The following is a 22,935-nucleotide window of genomic DNA, read 5'->3' on the forward strand; positions in this document are numbered from 1 at the left end:
GACCTTTACACTGAAGTAGAAACAATGTAATGAAATTAGAGTACTAATAATATCAACCACAGTTTGAAATTAAAATAATCAAAATATATAACTGTATATACATATATTTTCATTATGGACATAGATTAGATGAAAATATGGAAGATTATAATATTTCAGAAAGAGGGTTTGAACATCATTTAATTTTTTTCTATTTAGAATTTAATTGTTACAATTAATGTTATTTATGCAGCATGTAAAAATTGAAGAAAAATGGCTAAGCTTTTGAGAAAATGAGGCAGTGTGTGTCACAAGAGAAAAAACATGAATTTTAAAGTTACATAAAATTTGATTAAAATCTTAAGGCTGCTTCATATTAGTTGGGCAAGTTATACTCTTGGAAAAGTCATTTAACTTTTTTATACTAAGCTTCAAATGCCTCATTTTTGAAGGGATAAAAATACCTATCTTCTAGTGCTCTTGGGAGGATTAAACAATATAATGTATGTTTATTTAACTAATACTAATGTAGAACTCCTAGATGCTGTTATAACCAGTTTAGTACCATGTAACTTATTTAATCTTCATAATAATTGTATGAAGTAACTAACATAATTCCCATTTTGCATATGAAGAAATTGTAGCACAAAGAACTTTCTCGAAGTCACATGACTAAGTAAGTAGAGTCATAAGTGGCTATAAACCCAAGTGGCCTGGTTTCAGAACCTTTCTTACAACCACTCTGCTGCATCATATAGATCTTAACTTAGTGCCAATTAATAGTATGAATTTAATAAATGGGAATTATTTATAGCTATAGTGCTAGTTATAAATTTGTTTTGGCTGTTTCTATTATATGCTAAGTAGAAAACCAGGTTAATCACAGTTATTTCCAATAACTGAAGTTCTTCTAAATAGTAGAAGAAATCCTCACATCTCAATTATACACAAATTTAACTCAAATAATAGACAGTTTTTGGTTTTGTGAAGGGAATAAGTAATTTAAGAAATTTAAGAAGTTATTAATGAAGGGTACAATATACATTTTTACTCCTCCTTTTTCCTCATGTCCCATTTCAAGTCTAATTTTATTTTTTCCATGTTTAGCATATTTTTATTTTCTTTCTCCATATCTTGAATTTTTAGATATTTTTGGCATTTGTATAATTAAGAAAATCACTTTGCTTAAAATTGCTATTAAATATAATAAGTCAATTATTAGTAAATCACATTGCTACTCATATTTCTACTGCTTTTTAAAGTTATATGATAAAACATATCATTAATAAACAGTCATTGAGGTTAAAGCACAATGACTGAACTGGTTAGAGCTTTTTAATTAATTATTTAAGCACTACACTTTTCATAACTCATGCTCATAACTGAAGTACAGTGTCTTTTCCCACAGCTTGTTTGCTTATCGTTGAAGTTCATCTTCTCATGTTTTATTTATCTCCTTCCACAGTACTATTTCTAAATATATCTTGAAATTTTCTCATTTATTTACTCTTTAATGCCTCACAAATATTTTTTCATCATTTTTACTGTTTTGATTTGTTATTTTACTTGTATTAGGAAACTTCTTTCCATCTTCAGTTTGCATATTATTGACTGTTAAAATATAATTCACCTGTAAATCATTAAAAATGCAGACACTATGGGCTTATTTCAGTGTAAATAATTCACATCACTGACTATCATGTATGTAGGCCAACTCAGAACTGTCCTAATTGATGATAAGGCTGAACGCTGTGTAGTACTCTGATTTTGTAGATTCTTCCAAAGTTATAAAGAACAAGCCTTTATTCATGATAGAGAAGCTAGAAATTGCTAATTGCATTTAAAAATGTATATGTCTACCTTTATCCACTTCCATAATTGATTAAGTCTCCTAAAAGTCCAAAGAATATAATAAAAATATCAAAACTTTGGGTGGCAGGAATGGAGAAGGGTATTGATATTTGGGGTCATTATAAATGTTATCTTGGGCTAAATCATGGATAGGTACCTGAATACAGACAAAAAATTACCTTTATATTGAAGTAGGAAACAATTTGATGAAAAAATTTCAAGTATTTTACTACTAAAAATTATCTACAGATCATTTGGTTTTTAAACTCATTTTTATTTTATTTATATTTATCTGGTCATCATTTCCTCTTTCATCATAGACATCCCTCTGGGATCATTTTATTTTCTTCCTGAAGTATATTCTTACAAATTCCTTTAGCAATGGTGTCTTGGTGAGAAATTGTTTGTTTCTATTTGTCTAAAATTTCTTTCTCCCCCCCCAGCTTTATTGAGGTATAATTGACAAATAAAAATTGTATATATTCAAAGTGTACAATGTGATGATTTGATATATATATGTATATATTTTGTAATAATTACCACAATCAAAGTAATCAACACATCTATCAGCACACATAATTATCCTTTGTATGCATGTGCACGTGTGTGTGTGTGTGTGTGTGTGTGTGTGTGTGTGTGTGTGTATGTGTATAGTGAGGACACGTAAGATCTACTCTTTTGGCAAATTTCAAGTAAATGGTACAATATTATTAAGTATAGTCACCATGCTCTACATTAGTTCCCCAGAACTTATTCATCTTATAACTGAAAGTTTGCACCTTTTGACCAACATCTCCCCATTTCCTCATTCTCTCAGCCCCTTATAACCACCCTTCTACTCTCTGCTTTTATGAGTTTGACTTCTGAAGATTCCACATATAAGTGAGATGGTACAGTATTTGTCTTTCTGTTTCTGGCTTATTTCACTTAGCATAATGGTCTCCAGGTTAATCCAAGTTGTTGCATTTTCTAGGATTTCCTTCTTTTTTTGTATTTTATTTCTGAGAGCTGTAGTTGAGAGAGTTGGGACATGAGAAAATAAAAATGTAAAGCAGAATTTACTAAGCTTCTTTTTTTATGGCTGAGGAATATTCCAGTGTCTGTATGTGCCACATTCTTTTTATTCTCTCATCCATTGATGGACACTTAAGCTTGTTTCCGTATCTTGTCTATTGTGAATAATGCTACAATGAACATGGAATGTAGATATCTCTTTGAGATACTGATTTTATTTCCTTTGATTATATATGTATATATTACATGATATATACATGTAATATATATAATCATATATATTATATATGTAGAAGTGTGATTGCCAGATCATATGGTAGTTCTAGTTTTAATTTTTGAGGAACCTCCATGCTATTTTCCATATGGGTGTGCCGATTTACATTCCATCAACACTGTACAAGGGTTCCTTTTTCTCCACATCTTTACCACCACCTGTTATCTTTTGCCTTTTTGATAATAGCCATCCTAATAGGTATGAGTTGATATCTCATTGTGGTTTGATTTGCATTTCCCTGATGATTAGTGATGGTGGGGATCTTTTCACATATTTGTTGACAATTTTAATGTCTTTTTTGGAAAAATGTCTACTCGGATCCTATGCCCATTTTTAAATTAAGTTATTTGGGTTTTTTTGCTATAGAGTTGTGTGAGTTCTTTATATATTTTAGATATTAACCCCTTATCAGATATATGTTTCACAAATGTATTATTTCATTCTATAGGTTGCCTTTCATTTTGCTGATTGTTTCCTTTGATGTATAGATGAAATATCTTTCTTCAATAATAGCTTAGCTAGGTATATACTTCTAGAGTAACAAAAATTTTTCTTAGGTATTTTTAAGATATATGGTCTGTGGCTTCTATTTTTGTTAGTTTGTTATTCCTTTGTAGGTGATCTTTTTTTTTCTTACTGTTTTGAAAATGTGTCATTCTGAAGTTTCACATGATATGTGTAGGTGTGAATTTTCTTTTAATTATTCTGTTTTTTATTCATTGTGATTCCTAAATTTGAGGCTTCATGTCTTCTACCAATTCCGAAAATTTTTCACCTATTTTTAAAAAATGGTACTTCTCCCTGATTCTCTATACTTCTATCTTCTAGATCTCCAGTTAGGCATATGTTAGACTTTCTCATATTATCCTTCATGTTTTTTAGTTTTTTATTTTAAATTTTTTATATTTTTTTCATTCTGTGCTATGTTCTGTGCAATTTCTTCAGATCTTTTCCCTGGTTCCCTAATTCTTAGATTATCTGTCCATTTTAACTGTTTTACCTATACATGGAGTTTTTAATTTTTAAAAATTGTATGAATTACACACACACACATACATACGCACACGTAATTTCTTAAAGTTATACTTTTTCCATATCAGGATTTTCAGTCCTGTCTCAGGTTTTAGGAGAAGTTCTTTCCAGCCATTGGGTTTATAAGAACAACCAAATCAGTAGCTTGGTAATTTGGTAGCAACCAGTCTTGCTGTGTGGGTCCTGCTCATGTCTTTCATCCTTATTCTAATAACAAGGCTCTTGTTTTGATACTTAGACCAAACTACCGCTTTACCCCTTGTCAGCCTGACAAAGATCCTTTTATCTTTTAAAAATCAGCTTAATTGTCTCTTATAATAGAGTCTTTACTGACTTTCTCAGAGAGAAATAGTAAACTTTATGATTGAGTGTTACCTGTATGTATTTGTTTGTTTGTTTGTTTGTTTGTTTTGAGACAGCGTCTCACTCTGTTGCCTGGGCTAGAGTGCCGTGGCATCAGCCTGGCTCACAGCAACCTCAAACTCCTGGGCTTAAAGGATCCTTCTGCCTCAGCCTCCTGAGTAGTTGGGACTACAGGCATGCGCCACCATGCTTGGCTAATTTTTTCTATATATTTTTAGTTGTCCAGCTAATTTCTTTCTATTTTTAGTAGAGACGGGGTCTCGCTCCTGCTTAGGCTGGTGTTGAACTCCTGAGCTCAAACAATCTTCCCGCCTCAGCCTCTCAGAGTGCTAGGATTACAGGCGTGAGCCACTGTGCCCGGCCCAACCTGTATGTATTTCTTTCACAATACCATTGTACTGTTATACTTACCTGAAGTCTGTAATCTCTTCAAGGAAAGGAACCATATTTTATTGATTTTTGTGGCCCTAATGATACAAATAATAATATAAGTAACAATAATAAATAACATTTGTTAAGAACTTACTGCATGCCAGGAAAATTTATGAACTTTATATGTATTAATAAGTCACTCGAGACACAGAGAGATTACAAAAAATGTCCAAAGTCACACATCTAGGAATTCACTGAAGCCATACTTGTATCCAGACATTATATGGCCCCACATACAAACTCTTAGTGTGTATCTATCATTGCTTTTCTGATACCCTTCAGAATGGGAGAGTCAGAAGCAGATGAATAGGTCATCAGCAAGAACTTCGACTTGGGCACTAAACAAATTCATGAGGGATGTGGCAGATGCTTAGGGAAGGACACAGCAGGACAAATACAGGAAGGCCCGCAAGACAGATGGAGCCTTGTGGTGGGGCATTTATGAGCAAGCAACATGAAGAGAGTAAAGACAGCATGAAGCATCAGTAAGGAAATCTAGCAGCAGTTAATATCATGTCTGGGTACAAACTTGGATTCTTAGGCAGAACTGAGGCTCTAGAAGGACTCTTAAGAACAAGTCAGGAATCACGTCCAAAATTAAAAATAAACAAACCTCGTAGGCAAATAATGCCAGTAACGCCACCCTTAAAATACTTTTGTCTAGTTAAAACTGTTATTAACTTCTCAAACACCTTTTATCCTTAAGCTTCCAAATGTCAGGCACGCTAGGAGAGACAGTATTCTTTAGGTCCCCATAGCAGTCATACGTGTAATAGTGTATGTTGTGATGAAATTAATCCTGAGCCAGCAGTAGCTCCAGCATTAGAAAACTTTAACCCTGAAACTTTGAACCTTGAACCTGATACTGGATTATTTCATTTCTACAGACCATAGCCTTCCTGAGCTAACTGTCTGGTCCCCCAACTCTTCTTTCAATTTTGCATGGGTGGAGTTTTCCAAGTAAATGAGATAGGAAAAAATGGCAATTTTTATATGATGATTTAGTTCATGCCTTCTTAACACTATTCCTACAATAGCAGATTTTACTCTCCAATTCTTATTCTCAGTTCTATTTTTTTCTTGTATGTGTAAGATGAAATAGCACATTTACTTTGCATAAGTAAATGAAACCTAATTTGGTTGGTATGCCAACTTCCCAATTAGATACTTTAGAAGGAAACTCAAGGGCTTCTTTAATAAAAATGCATAGGAAGGAGTAAGTGATTTAATGGACTACCTTAGAAGAAATATAGACTTAACTCATATTATCATGAGATGGTATAGTCTATATCATAGAATAGATGCCAGATTCTAACAACCTAATTTTAAAGTAATATGCTAATAAAATGAGATGGGTTCATTTACTTTATGGAACTATAATATATTCAGTGAAATTGAAATTTAGGCTTGACTTATGCTTAGATTTCAGTTCAGCTAGTATTTATTGAAATCTTATAACATGCCAATTTCTGAGCTGATTTTTTTTACATATATTCCTATTTAAAACAGCATAATACAATTAGAGGTTAAGTGGTTCAGCCTTTTATATTTGTATTTTACTTTAACTTACATGGTAATGAAAAAATAGAATGACTCAAGAGTAAATAATGGATTCATATGTTGAATATTAATGTTGAATCTAAATATTAATGTTCAATTTCCTTAATCTCATAATGTAAAATAAAAGTAATGAGATGGATAAGAAAACCAAGAAGTTAAAATCCTGCATCTGTTATTTAATGAAACAGTAGCAAAACATTTCTAAAGCTGAGTGTGAAAATAATGTAGTGTGTGAGATGTTAAAGTCTGGAAAATACATGTTTTAACATAGTGAAATGAGTAAAATCAGCCATAATTTTCTATGCAGTATTTTAACATCAATGAGAATTAAAAAGTTTGGAGCCTTTAGAAATAATAAACACTTAAAAAATAGTTCTTAGGTCATGTTTATAAAAATACATGTGTTTACATATTTCTACTGCTCCTTAAATTAATATTAGAAAATGTTTTATTCATATTAACTAATATACTAATCCATAGGTTGAGAGATATCATACATTCCTTAAGTTATGAGGAATCTTCTTTGAAAGTGTTCCATACTCATATTTTATTAGTTACTCTTGTTCACTTCCTTCCACACAACCAATTTATTCTATGCCCTCTTTTTCATTTCTGACAGAAATTAAAACCTTTGTGAGTTAATTATGCTGTTGATAGTTTTTTGATGATCCAGAGTCTCTTCCCCTCCATTTTTTACTCTGCCCTTCATTTGGCAAAGTCATGTACATGGGTTGCCCTTTTAATTACATGTCCATTTCCACACAATTTGAAGTTATGGATTTTTAGTCATTAAAATAAATGTGACACATATGTGTAGGTCAGAGTCACAGGAAGAAAGAGATGGTCACTCAACAGGGATGATAAAAAGAGTTTAAGGAAGGGACTATTTATAAACGTGTGGGCAGGATAAAGGGAATCAACTAGGGTTAGTGAAATCCTAAAGACTTGCAGCAGCAGGAATCTGTTACTACCCCCAGGCCTAAAGGAGCAAGAGATGGGAGCAATTAATAAAAACCGGCAAGAGCTATAGCTGTAAAAGTCATATGCCAAGAGCTTTGGTCTTTGATAGAGGACATAGCCATTGACAAACTACAGCCCAACAGGGCACATATTTCTCTCCTCCCACCCTACAGTCCTCTGCCATTATCTCTCATTGGCTGAATTTAGTCGGAAGCTCGAAGGCAAGGAGCCTGGTGATTGCAGTACATAAAGACAGAGCATGGTGAAGAATGGAAAGTGGATCTGTGTTAGTAGAGAATATACAGCACACCATACTATCCTAATATCTGAAAAAGAGGCAGAAAAAGTGGTTGCTTTTAAAAGTTGGGGGTGGGGGGTAGACCCACATCTGAGGGATGTGGTAAGCATTGTGGAGGGGAAGGGCATACCTCTAACCCTTGCTAGGGAGAGGCAAAGATATAAAGTGTAACCAAAATGTTAAAAAAAAAATCATTTATCGGGTGTCTTGCAGGTGGGAGGGGGGGAGAAAGGGATGGGTATTTACATACATAGTGAGTGCGATGAGCATCGTCTGGGGCAGGCGTCCTCAAACTACAGCTCACAGGCCACATGCAGGTGTTTTTCCCCATTTGTTTTTTTACTTCAAAATAAGACGTGCAGTGTGCATCGGAATTAGTTCATAGTTTTTTTAAACTATAGTCTGTCCCTCCAACGGTCTGAGGGACAGTGAACTGGCCACCTGTTTAAAAAGTTTGAGGACCCCTGGTCTGGGGGATAGACATGCTTGAAACTCTGACTCGAAGGGGGAGGGGAGACAAGGGCAATGTATGTAACCTTAACGTCTGTACCCCCATATTATGCTGAAATGAAATTTAAAAAATTGATATGATAAATAATGCAGGGGTACAACACTTATGGAGGGGAATTTAAACCATCTGGCAGAATTGCAAATTTATCTAGTCTTTAACACAGCAATCCCACTTGTAGGAATCTATCTCAAAAAATAAACTAGCAAAAATACAACATGATGTATGTTTAAGATTATCCATTGCCAATAATTGAGGAGAATTGAGGCAATTCAGATGTCTGTCAATAGGAGACTTGTTGAATGAATTACAGTGCATCTAAACAATGGAGTATTATATAGTTATAAAAATGAATAAAAATTATCTCAATATACTTATGTAAAATAACTTGTAAGATGTATTATTAAGAAAAGGAAGGTACAGAAAAGTGTTTCTAGTATGCTGTCTTTTGTTTAAGAAAGGGGACTATGAATATGTAAATATAGTTGCTTGAATTACCAAGTGGTAATAATGGAAGGATAAACCAATAATCAATATAAATGGGGATTTATAAGGAGAGGGAAGGAACAGGGTTGAAGAGCAGGAATGCAAATAGTTGTAGGGAAGAAAGAATTCTGAATTGAAAATGAACTGTAGTGTCCTCTGTTAATTGACTTTACAATGTGAAGATAAATTACTGACAGAATTACATAATGGACATGAAAAAATTTGAATCTTCCTGCTCACACATGCATTATTGTTAGATTTATTTTGTAAAACTGGAAAAATTATATTTCATTGAAAATAGTGGACAAGAGTTGCAGTAAATCAGAATAACGCATTTTTTAATATTCATAAAGAGCTTAATGATAGTCACAAACAATTCTAGAAGAAATTGTTGATATTTTTATGTGAACATTTTAACAATTAAATGTACTGACTCATATTAGTTACTCCTCCACGAGGGAATATACTGGCTTAAGAACAGTCCAGATGTGAGAACTGAGTTAGAAATCTCTTTCCTCTGCTATTGCTCTCTAATATTTGTTTAGTAAAAAATAACAACAATAAAAATTCTTCCTTTTAAAGAAATTTTTGGAGGTGCAGATGTTCCCACCTAAATAACATATATTTGGATTCAAAATACAAATGTCTGTTTACAAGTTGTCAAATTGCAGAGAATCTTAGGATGGTTTTGGTTATGCCACTTACATAGAATTTGTCTTTAAAATTGCTTAATACAAATTCTCTTTACTTATAATCAGGGTTTAACTGGTGCAAGCAGGTAGATACTCTTTGTTCTTCCTTTAGAAGGCCTAGGGGATATGTACTTTAGTGGGACTAGGAAGAACAAACCATTATATTCCTGATAAAAGGAAGAAAAAATTTAAAATAATTCAGCAAAAGATATGACTTATGAAATTATAAGTCCTAAACTTGGCAAAGCTGAAACTTCAAAAATTGAAAAATATTAACTTGAAAAGTTACAAATTATAGTTTGTTCAGTTGGTTATCAGACTATGTAAATAGACTTGGGATATGATTTCTGTATGATTTGGTTACTGTTACTCTCTTACAGGGCCATAGTCTTTACCAATACTTTTTAAATTGCAGATGACTACACATTATTAAGTTCTGAAATAAATTTAATGGATAGTGCCTAGTATTCTTAAATGAAATAGAATACCCTAGAATAGAAACTATCAGAGTACATTGTTTATAGTAAGGGTAAGTATTGGTTTACGAAACTTTTGTTTTGATTACATATATATGAACATATGACTGTGTTGGGACATAAAATATATTTCTTACTATAGGTCATGTCAGAAAAAATTTTAAAACATTGTCTTATACTACTTACTGGAATTGAGTGTCTCATAAATGTTGACCCAGTGGTTTAGGAAGGGTAAATTGTGTTGAGGGACAATGTAATATTTATGTGTTTTCTTCTCCACACAGTGTCAACATATGTTCCTAAATGAGTAAACACATGTGGAAATTAGGATGAATTAATGTGTTTGATGTTCAGTGGATCTAGGAGTAACTCAGTACAAAATGAAATGAAAGTTTATCATACTGGTGTACTTGGGGTAACCAAAAGCTCCGGCACCTGGGGCTGTAGGTCCCTCTGCATTCCCTTCATCATACCCAAATGCTCACTTGCTGTTGGTAGAAAGGGGAAGGAAAAATGCTCTATTAAAAAGTCCTTCAAACAGCACCTCAAGCTAAAAAAAAACAGTCTTGAATAATGATCTTTTGAACCATAACCAAGATAGAGAACTTTTAGTATATGTTTTAGTATTAATTTGTATCTTGGGAATTTTCAGCCTAAAAGATCATACATTTAATGTTTCTATGGAACATCCAGTGAGTATTTAAAGGGGATAATGTATATGAAGCTGCAAAATGAGACATTTATATTTAGTACATTCATATTCTTACTTGTATTTTTTTTCCTTTCCAAGAAACATTAAAATTAAGTCATTTCTACTTGCAACTTGTATAGCAATTAAGTAATTAACTATGTCTTATATAGATTCCACTTCTGCTGCAAAATTTCACTTTATCTCAGTATCTTTCCATTAACTATGTAATGGAATTGTCTTCTGTTCAAGGATAGCAACATGCTTTGTATAAATAAATAGAAAAAAACATTTTGTATAAGTTGAAAAATGATTCAGGCCTTTGGAATAAAAATAAAATGTTTTATGGTATATAAGAAAACATCTTTTCTATAAACCTTTTCATTTTGCAATTTTGCCATTATAAGATATAGTAAAATATGCCCCTTCAGACCTCTAAACATGAAAGCATGACTTACCTTGTGGCATTCTGCCTAACAACACCTGAGAGGGCAGAGACACATTCCAATGTGACATATATTTGAGTATGTTTTGCACAAATAATTAATTTGATTTGTAAATACATCAAAAAAAGATTCTAAATAGGCTGAAACTTGCATTTGTTTCACTTATGAAAACTATATAAGTCCCGTTTTAGTATTTTTTTCTTGCTTTTATTTCTCAAACTGACAGATTTTTTTTTGTATTGCACTGTAATTTATTCACTCTATAGTTTTTTTTTTAATTTCAAACTATTAAGGGAGTGCAAATGGTTTGGTTACATGGGTTACTTTTGTAATGCTTCAGTTACAGCTATAAGTGTGCCCATCACCCAAATGGTGTTCATTGTACCATTAGGTAGGTTTTTATCCTGTCCCTCCTCCCCACTCCTCCCACTTGATTTCCACTGAGTTTTTATTTTCTTTTTGAAGAAAAGCAGCAGGTATCCACTGAGATTTACTTCCCTCTGAGCACATGTGCTCTTATCGGTTAGTTCCAATTTAATACTGAGTATATGTGGTGTTTGTTTTTCCATTCTTTAGATACTTCACTTGGGATAAAGGTCTCCAGTTCCATCCAAATTGTTGCAAAGGGCATTAATTCATCCTTTTTTGTGGCTGAGTAGTACTCCACGGTATACATATACCACATTTTGTTAATCCACTCATGAATTGATGGTCACTTGGGCTGATTCCACATCTTTGCAATTGCGAATTGTGTTGCAATAAATGTTCCAGTTCAGGTGTCTTTTTGATAAAATGACTTCTTTTCCTTTCGGTTTATACCCAGTAGTGGGATTGCTGGATCAGATGGTAGGTATACTTTTAGTTCTTTGAGGAATCTCCATACTGTTTTGCATAGAGGTTGTATTAATGTGCAGCCCCACCAAAAGTCTATAAACATTCCTTTCTCTCTGCATCCACACCAGCATCTATTGTTTTTGGACTTTTTAATAAAAGCCATTCTGACGGGCATAAGATGATAGCTTATTGTGGTTTTAATTTGCATTTCCCTGATAATTAGTGATGTTGAGCATTTTTCATGAGCATTTGTCTACCTTCTTTTGAAAAGCTTCTGTTTTTGTCTTTTGCCCACTTATTTTTTATTTCAAAATATTACAGGGGTGCAAACACTTTAGTTACATAAATTGCCTTTGCACCACCTGACAAGCCTGCCCATCCCCTAGACCGTGCGTATCACATCCACTAGGTGTGGATTTATCCATCACCTCCTACCCTGTCCCACGTGCATTAGTGGTGTTAATACTAATGATTTGCATATTTTTCTTATACAGTTCAAGATGTCATCCTGTTAATAAGAATTCTTTATCAGAGATAAAAATGTATGTTACTAAATTGACAGAATATCCATTTGTTTTCTATATTTTATCTCACTAACAAATGATGGGAACTGAGATGTTTGACTGCCTTCAATGTCTAGGAAATCAAATGACTTTTCTTCTCTGAATATGTGGCCAAATTTATTTTACTTTCCTCTTTAAACCAACACTCGATAATCAGACTACTCATGCACAAGTAGATGTAAGTGACTGAATTAAACACCAAAATATTAGATCATGGTAAGGTATATTTTTTGAAATTAAAGAGAATATATGTATTATCATTTAATCTTCTTTCTCCTTATTTTTCAGAGAAATGATGAAGAGGCAGTTGTGGACAGAGGTGGAACTCGTTCTATTCTCAAAACACACTTTGAGAAAGAAGACTTAGAAGGTAAGATATTCTGTTTGTTGGGGTAGCCATTGGTGAACTTTCTGAAAGTATTTCAAAGACAAATGTGAAGTTCGTCAAATTGTGGAAATTGCAAAAGTTGATATATAAGAGTAATAGTAGTGCATTGGTGGTGGTCAAGGGTAGATATGATTGTTTCAATACAGTTGGGGAAGCTGATAGATCTCCAAACAATGAGAAGCCTTCATTCATCTAAAAGACATTTAAAGAACCCCACTATATTACAGGCACTGTGTTGTATGCCAGTCCTTCAATAATCCTTGCTTTAAGGAATTATAATCAATTGGGAAAAGAAAAGAAAAGAAATGATGACAGATCAGCATATCAAGTGCTGTATGAGAGAGGGAGTATGAGTATAGGACAGGAGTATGTATGAGTATAGGACAGGAGTAGTGTCTAACTCAGCCTATGTTGTCAGAGTAGGCTGTCACTGGAAGAGAGTTAAGGAGAATTGGAATTCTGGTTTTGCTCGGATATGGATATATATAACACACAGGTGGAGGCACCATTTATGTGTGTTCTTTTCAGTAGGAGGGGCAGCCAATCCAACAGGGAGGTAGTATGGTCAAGTGGTTAACTGTTAATTTCTCTGTACCCTAGTTTTCTTAACTGTTAAAACAAGGATAACAATGGAATATATTTCCTAAAGTTTTTATGAGAATTAAGGGAAAAGTACTTAGAATAGAGTTAGCATAAAAGTTAAGTAAGTATTGACTATTATTGTTCCATCACAATTTAACATTCTCAAAGCATTAGTTCATTTTTATTTTTTAACCAGAACTTATTACTAGTGAGATACAAGGTATATAGTATTTGTCATCTTTTGATTAAAAAGTGAAACTCAGGTGATCTTAAGAACAAATAATCAGAGAAAGCTCCCAATAAACCACTGAGCTGAGAGGTAAGGGTTTTTTCACTTCTTTAATGTAATGTAACCATTTAAATTACAATTAAATTCATTGTTCTTGGATCTTATCTGTAGCCACAACAATTACATAACAGGGGAGTTAATATAATATTTCCAGAAACAACTTTCAACTACTATACCTACTCTGTGCCTGACATTTTGCTTGGTACACAGAAAATACCCAGGTCCAAGAAAGTTATACTCATTGGGTTGGCCTAGTGGTTTGCTATGCTATACACATTCATTACATAAATTGAAGCAAGCAAAACCTTGAAAAATCTAAACTCATAATGGATAATGTAAAAATAATTTCCCTTTGAGTTTGAAATGCCATTATATTACATTTTTTAATAGCATATTTGTCTCCCTATTTATGTCATGCCATGACAAGCTATTTTTATATTCACTAAACACATACCAAAAAAAATCTAACAAAGGAAGAAGTAGGTCTAGAAATATACTCAATTCCATGGAAAAGTCATCTTGTTTAAAGATCGTGCTGCATAATCTACACACAGGTAATTGCAAATTAACGATTACTAATTTATAAACAATTACAGTAAAATGCTGAATAGTTCTTTTGAAGAGAAAATACATAATGCAAAAATAAGATATAGTAAGATCAGTTTAATTATGATATCTACACGTATTACATACATTTTTCTTTGCTGAGCATGGTTAGCAAATATAGGTGATGGTGTACAAAGCTTATTAAAAGATATTTCTGATTGGGAGGATACAATTGGATTAACTAGATTTTGTTCTATTTACTGATGTCAATAGTGGGTATTTTAACCCCAGAAGCTAATAATTGTGGCTAAGTCATTGGTAATTGAAATTAACCACAGAATGCATAAGTAATATTGCATTTTAGTATTTTAAAGGAAAATAGGAGTAAACCTTATGTATATTGACTTTCTAATATTTGTTCTGCCCCCAGCCACCACTAAATAGATAAGCAGTCTACCATTTGAGGATGTTATGAAGGGTTCTGCTGCGATGCACACCATGATTTAATAGATCTGTTAGTGGGTCTTGATTGATTGCTCAGAATTAGAAAATAATGCAAGGGTAATGTGATGGATGTCATGGTTCAGGAAGAATCAGCTGACAACAGAATATCAAATGAGTAAGCGGGAGAGGACCAGTGAGAAGGGTAGCGTTACTGAGGTAATCGTGGTGGTAATTTCTCTTCTGTTTTGTGCTGATATAGCAGAATACCACAGACTGGATAATTTATAAAGAAAAGAAATTTATTTCTCACAGTTCTGGAGACTGGGAAGTCTAAGACTGAGGGGCCCATATAAGGCAAGGGCCTTTGTGCTGTGTCATCACCCCATGGTGGTAGGAGGAAGGGTGAGAGAGGTGGAGAGAGATGGAACCATGGAATGCAGAGCCTCAGTCCCTTTTATAATCCGCATTAATCCATTCATGAGAGAAGGGCCCTCACGACCTAACCACTACCCATTAGGCCCCATCCCCCAGCACTGTTGCATTGGGGATTAAGTTTCCAACTCACGCTTTGTGGGAGACAAATTCAAGCCATAGCATTCTCCTTTTGTGCAATTAAAGGGAAAAGAACAGAACTACTTTCTAAGAGCTTCTTTAGTAATATAGATAATACACACTAAATATTTTTAATGAATTAGAGCTGGGAATTGCTATTGTAGACAAATACATTTTTAAAATATAAATTTTTTCATTAAGATTTTAATTTTGAAAATCTCAGGATTTTTGTGTATATACTTAGTTAATAAAATTACAGGTATAATTTAACATCCTGAGTACAGCTTGTAGAAATGGCAGGTGGTTAAAAATAGCTATAAAATCTCAGGTGCAATATATTTAATGGAAAATGATCACCTGCTCAATAACAACAGCTTGAGGTAATATATTAGTTAATTTATTCATATATATATATATTGTACATTCTGATGAATGATATGTGAAGTGTTTAATTTTCTCCTCCCAAACTTATTTCTTTTTTGTTTTACATATATTAATATCTTATACCATTTTTATGTCTTCTACTACCTAAAATCAAAAGAATATGATTTTATTAGATTCTGTTCACTCCCTATTTTTGTACATTATGCAGTGAATTCTTTGAATCTATCTCAATGGTATCTCTTCTCATCCCCTCCCTTCCATTCCCACTGCCACTGCTCTAGTCCTTTCTCTCTTCCATGTGCTATGTATTGTGTCTTTCCCATAATCCAGCCTCCTTAATAGTGCTAGAGTGTTCTTTCTAAGCCTACTTCTGCTTCCTATGGTAAAACGTAGTGAAGGGCATCGAATCCCTATAATTAGATAACCTCAGGATTCCGAGTAGAGAAAAATTGTTGAGATTAACCATTTCCTATTTTTGATCTCCCATGTCAGTGTGAGGTCAATACTATCTAAAGTATAAGATTCCTAAAGGAGAAAGACATTAATACCCTTAAAATTCTTTCTTTTACTTGCCCTTTAATACATGTGTTGTGGATAGTGTTGCCATAATAGGATGCCAAGCTAAATTTGAATTTTAGATAAATGATAAATAACTTTTTAGTGGAGGTATGTCCCATGCAATATTTTGTTGATTGTTTTTTATTTGCTCAATCTGGGAACGCTAGTAGTGGATGTTACAATGAACTACCAATATTGCCCCAAAGGATTGAGGCATTTATTTCCTCAGTTGCCAGAGGTATTACCTGCTGATGACTCACACCTATATCTTTCCCTGGGGATTACTGTCAGCTGAAAGGAGCTGCCCCTTGCCTGTGGGAGCTGCCTACCCTGTGGCATGCTAATTCAATGAATTATCAATGAAGGAATACAAAAGCCTGGCCCCTTTGCCCCAATGTGAGATAACTCTGCAGGAATGTCCCAGCTTCAGAGTTCCCTGTGGAATTCACTGAGGCCTCTATTGCAACTGCATCATAATTCAACTTCTCCCTTGTACCAAATCCTGCTTCCCATAATCCTTCACAAGTGTTATTGCTGACAGTTCTCTTCAACAAACTCCTTGAACACAAATCTCTAAGACTCTGTTTCCTGGGGAACCCAACACCTCCATTGATCATTTCCCTGATCCCTAAATAGTACCGCTAGATAAACTTGGTAGTCAGCAGGACCCTCGCATTGTTTATTTCACCTGTGGGGTTAAGAACTAGTGGGTTAGAAGACTCTGAAACGACTTGACTTGGCCATAATAGTAAATTAAAATCAGTGTGGCATTTGAAGAGGCACAGCAGGGATTAGTGCCACCTATAAAGACCTAAAGTATGCATCAGCCTGGCCACAACAGAAACTTGTCCAATCCTAGAGGTTGATAGTAGACTACCTTAAACTCAACCAAGTGGTAGCACCAGTTGCAGCTGCTGTCTCGGATGTAGAATATTTGCTAGAGCAGGTCAACATGGCCTCGGGACCATGGTATGCAGCTATTGATCGGGAAAATGCATTATTTTTCTTGTTACTACCAAGGAGTATCAGAAGCAGTTAACGTTCCGTTGGGAGGTACAACGGTACACATTTATGGTTTTGCTCCTGAGATGTGTTAACTCTCCTACCTTCTGTCATAATAGAGTCCAAACAGATTTGCACTGAGTGGATGTTCCGTAGAACCTCCCACTTGTTCACTTTACTGACTGACTGAACAAGAAATGGAAAGTTTGTTTGAGGTCCTGGTAAGACAGACACACTTCAAAGCCTATTTCCCAATGAATCTGTTTAAAAGACAACATGAAAGCTGGGCAGAGTGCCACACTATGTTAAGCCTGAAACTCCAGGGTGGATAGATAGATTGGGTCAGTTTCCACATAGATTCAATAAAAGTAACCCAGTGTCCATTTAGTTACTCTTACCTCAATTCTCTCTTCATTGTTTACCCTTGTCCTGTCCAGTTTTTCTCAGAATGGATGACTGTATTTAAAAAAAATTATAATGAATATTTTATTTTTTTCAGACATGCCTATGATTGTGTCTTCTGTAGGCATACTAGTAAATTAATGAAGCAAGTTCCTAAAACAGTATGTCCTATTAACTAATTAGGTGCTCATAAAGTGAATAAAATTCAATACCCAAATGTGACATGCAATCATTTTAGCCGTTTTGACTGAATTGATCAATTTTTGATGAAGGCAATACTGTCGAAAAATTAGATTACTTTGTAAAATTTTTTCTAAAAATGTTTTTATGTTGGTCAAAAATGCGCAATGTGAAATTCACCATCCTAACCATTTCTAAGTGTACAATTCAACAATGTTAAGTGCATTCACATTGTTGTGTAACCAATCTCCAGAACTTTTCATCTTAGAAAACTGAAACTCTATACACAAACAACTCCCTTTTCCTCTCTCCTCACAGCCCCTGGTAATTACCATTCTACCTTTAGTTTCTATGAATTTAGCTACTTTAGATACCTAATGTTATACAAGTGGAATCACATAGTATTCATCTTTTTGTGACTGATAGATTTTCCTTAGCATAATGGTCTCAAATTTCAGCCATGATGTAGTATGTTAGGATTTCCTTCAAAATGTATCACATTTTGGTTGTCCATTCAACCATCAAGGGACTTTTTAGTTGCTTTTATATCTTGGCTATTCGGAAGAGTATTGCTATGAACATGGGTGTGCAAATATCTTTTTGAGATCTTGTTTTCAGTTCTTTTGAATATAACCCAGAAGTGAAATTGCTGAATTATATGGTAATTCTATTTTTTATTTTTTGAGGAAGTGCCATATTATTAATATTTTCCATAGCAGCTGCACCATTCTATATTCTCACCAATGATCTCCAAAGGTTCCAGTTTCTCCATATCCTTACCAACATTTGTTATTTTCTGGTTGTGTGTGTGTATGTGCATGCATGTGTGTGTTTTGATAGTAGTTATATTAGTAGATGTGAGATGATATCTCATTGTGGTTTCAACTTATATTTACCTAATAATTAGCGATGCTGAGCATCTTTTCACGTACTTTTTGTCCATTAATATATCAACTTTGGAGAAATGTTTATTCAAGTCTTTTGTCCATTTTTAATAGGCAAAGGACTTGAATACACATTGGGGTTAAATAGAAATTTAAATTTTTATTAATTTAATAAGGTTATTAGTTTTATTGTTGTTGAGGTATAGCAATTTTTTACATATTCTAGATATTAACCCCTTATCAAACATGATTTGCAAATATTTTCTCTCATTCTCTAGGTTGCCTTTTCCCTCTGTTAATTATGTCTTTTCATGTACAGAAATTTTTAATTTTAATGTAGTCCAATTTGTATACTTTACATTTTTGCCTATGCTTTTGGTGTTAGATCCAGGAAATCTTTGCCAAATTCAGTAACATGAAGCTTTTCCCTATGTTTCCTTCAAAGAGTTTTATAGTTTTGGGTCCTATGTTTAGGTTTTTGATTCATTTTGAGTTAATTTTGATATATGGTATAGGATGCCTACAGTTTAATCCATTATATTTCTTTGTTTCCTAACATTACACCGGTTATAACCAGCATTCCTCCCCTCATGTTGAATTTTCCCCCAAATCATTAATGTATAGATAATCTATTTAGAGAAAGATAATGTCGTTTCCTATGTTTGAGCAAGTGCTTCTAACATAATTCCTGCTATTTTTCTATAGTCTGAGAATATTAGAAGAAGCAGTAAAACCTCAGGGATATTATTATAGACTTTACATTCAAAATTCTTTTATATTGTTCCATACTAGATTTGATTTCTTCTCATCTCTTCCATTTGCTAGTATTTTCCTTCCACATGGAAATAGATGCTCATTCTGCCTAATCATTAGAGTTATCTGATCCTCCCCAGGAAAGTAATTGTCTTTCTTCTCCCAACTTCCCTTTATGAGTTTATGCCTTTTCTTATATTATTGTTTTATATATTTATGTATCTTATCTTTGTTATTTGATTATAAACTCTCAGAGGGACAGATTTCCATCTTATATACTTTTGCATTCTCTCATGGTATTCAGCACTTTTTATTAAATTAGAATGGTACTAAAAAGATATGTTGCATTGAATCTCATAAACAATTCAAAAACATGTCACTAATTATGTAAAAATTTATATAATGTAATTAGGTACATGATTAATGTTCATCAACTATTTAATTAGCTTTCAAGCATTTAACATATAAATACATAAGTTTCTAAGTAGGTTGCAGTATACTATAATAAATAAATTTAGTTACATTTTAATCTGATATTCAGGAATTCATAAATATAAAACTTTAATGAAACAGTTAAACTAATCATTAAATCTTGTCCTGCAGATTAAATGTAAAGATACTTTAACATATTTCTTTTAGCATATATTAAAATATTTTCAGCAAGGATTTAATAGAGAAAATTATGCCCCTATCTTTATATTCTTTAATTCATTCCATTTGGGCAATAAAACTGGCTTACTGTATGTCTGGGCCTTCAGAACTTTTTTCTGACCAACTTCAAGTTGGGGTTCTTATGATCCACTCTGGGTGTGATTAATTTGCTAGAGTGGCTCACAAAACTCAGGGGATCACTTATGTTAACCAGTTTATTACAAAGGATATTACAAAGAATACAGATGAAGAGATGCATAGGGTGAGGTATGGGGGAAGGAGCATAGAGCTTCCTCCCCTCCCTGGGCATGACAGTCTCCAGGAACCTCTAAGTGTTCAGATTATCTGGAAGCTTTCTGAACCTTGTCCTCTTGGTTTTTTATGGAGGCTTCATTACATAGGCATTGGCCATTGGTGATCAACTGATCTTCAGTCCCTCTCCCCTAACTAAAGATTAGGGAGTGGGGTTGAAAGTCCTAAACCTCTAATCATGTCTTTGTCTTTCTGGTGAGGAGCCCTGTCCTGAATCTACTGGCCAACATTAGCATACAAAAAGATAGCACTTTGGAGATTCCAAAGATTTTAGGAATTGTATTCCAGGAAATAGGGACAGAGATATGTACAATATCACACTAATTTATTTCTTTTTGGGGCCACATAATATATTATAAATCTATCTTAGTCTATTTTGTGTTGCTATAACAGAATACTTGAAGGTGACTATTTTATAAAGAAAAGCAGTTTATTTAGCTCGTAGTTTTGCAGGCAGGGAAATTCAAGAAGGACAGTGTCAGCATCTATTCTTCTGGTAAGGGCTTTTGTGTCACATCATAACAGGGCAGAAGTTCAAAGGGGGAACAGACACTTTTGGTGAAGGAAAAAACCCAAGAAGCACCCTTACTTTATAACAACAGGCTCTTGAGAGAACTAATCTTTTCTTATGAGAATTAATTCAGTCTTGTGAGAATGAGAACTTGCTCACTACCTCAAGAACAGAGAGAAATCTGCTTTCATGACCCAAATATCTCCTACTAGACCTCACCTTTCAACAATGACACATTAGGAATTAAATATCAACATGAGTTTTGGGGGGAACAAACCGTGTCCAAACCATGGCAAGACCCAAAGTGCAAAGATAATATAAGTAAAGCACCTAGCTCAAAACAACCATAAAACATAATTCTACCAATGGTATTACTATCCTACTTTCCTCATTTCACCTGAGCTCTAAAAGATAATCAAAATGGTTTTCTAACCAGAACTATTACAACTACAAAACTGTTTTTCACTAAAAAGGCAAAAATAATGAGTGTTGATCCTACAATTATGACACAGTATTTTGTAACCAAAGTAAAAAATAGTTTAAACAATAAGGAAAAGAAAAGGAAAGAAAAAGCCAAAACTAGGGCTTTAACTCTACTTTCTGATCTTTTACCTCCAAAATTTTATGTCAAGGGTTGACAAACTATGACCTGTGAACCAAATCTTGCCTGTAATCTTTTTTTTATAGTCTGTAAGATAAGAATGATTTTTACATTTAAAAATGATTGGAAAAAACCAAAATAATAATAATATTCTGTGACATAAAAGTTATATGAAATTAATACTTTAGTGTTTATTAATAAAGCTTTATTGGAACATACCCATGCTCATTTATTACATTTTGTTTGTGTTTGCCTTTCCACTACAACAACAGAGTTGAAAAGTTGTGACAAAAAATGTGTGTGGCTCCATCTTTGTTTACACTGCTACTCAGTGTACTGTAAATCATAGTGAGTTTGAGTTCGAGTTCCATACATGTCACTGTACTACGACATTTTATTTAATTTGTATTTCCAGTGCATGTCCACCATTCAAAGCAAGAATATAAGAAAACAGTGAACTTTGAATGTCATGCTTTTATGGCATTGTAGATTACTTTGTTATTTAGTTAGATGGCAAAACATTGTGTTTATTATGTAATAACACTATAACTATGCTAAAAGGATAGACTACATCTCAACATAACCAGACTAATCACTTGTCACAATATTCCTGACTCACAAGAAGGCAAGTCAGAAAAATTGTAAAGTTTAAAATGGAATATATCATCATAGCAGAATTTTCTCATAAAATAAAAATGACAATAAGGCTGCAACCAATGTATATTTCTTGATTGCTCATTTGCTAGCCAAGTATGAGAACCTGTTTGCTGTTAGTGATTTGATGAAATCATTTTTAAGTACAGCAGCAGAAGAAATGTGCTAAGAGAAAACAAACTTATTTAATACTATTAATGTTTTGGTGAGAACAGTTGCTCAAAGAGTTGAGGACACTGAGAGCAACATAAATAGTCAATTGAAAAATGATGACAGATTGACATCAGCAAGATGGTGGATTAGGAAGCCCTGGACCCTCCTCCCCATCACAAACACAAATTCAAGAACAATTCATGGAAAAATTTGCTTTGTGAGAAGCCCAGCAGCTAATTTAAAGACCCCTGCACCCCTGGTGAATGCAAACCAAGACTCACTGAAGCTGGTTAGTATATTCAGAATGCATGCTTGCCAGAATTCCTACCCTAAACACAATATCATACAAATGGGAGAAGACGCCCAGCTCCCAGTTCCTCCCAGAGGAGAAAAAAGTAGGTCTATGCATTCAATACCCCAGCTTGTATGAGGGATACATAAAGGATTGGCTTCTGTCTTGCATAGTTAAAGAGTGCTGATGGTATGTTATGATCTAGCCACTTGGGGGAGAACAGAGATGACAGCTTAGATTGTTAGCCACCATAGTTACTCCATCTCAGCTCAACACAGAGCAAGCAGACAAAATCTCCATCTTACACCTTCTCCCTGAAGACAGAAAGAGTGGGTCCACAC

The 22,935-nt window shown here is 33.8% G+C and overlaps 1 protein-coding gene across 11 annotated transcripts in view; it reads left to right on the forward strand.

The window, feature by feature from the left end:
* Positions 1-22,935, forward strand: part of SLC4A10 (solute carrier family 4 member 10) — a 302,950-nt gene that overhangs the window by 109,654 nt on the left and 170,361 nt on the right. For all 11 annotated transcript variants that reach the window (XM_012735715.2, XM_012735716.3, XM_076005601.1 and 8 more), the window contains exon 2: positions 12,745-12,826. In XM_012735715.2, the coding sequence (XP_012591169.1) occupies positions 12,745-12,826 (82 nt within the window). The remainder of the gene's footprint in view (positions 1-12,744; positions 12,827-22,935) is intronic.

The sequence above is a fragment of the Microcebus murinus genome, chromosome 8 (assembly GCF_040939455.1).
Source record: "Microcebus murinus isolate Inina chromosome 8, M.murinus_Inina_mat1.0, whole genome shotgun sequence".
NCBI lineage: Eukaryota > Metazoa > Chordata > Mammalia > Primates > Cheirogaleidae > Microcebus > Microcebus murinus.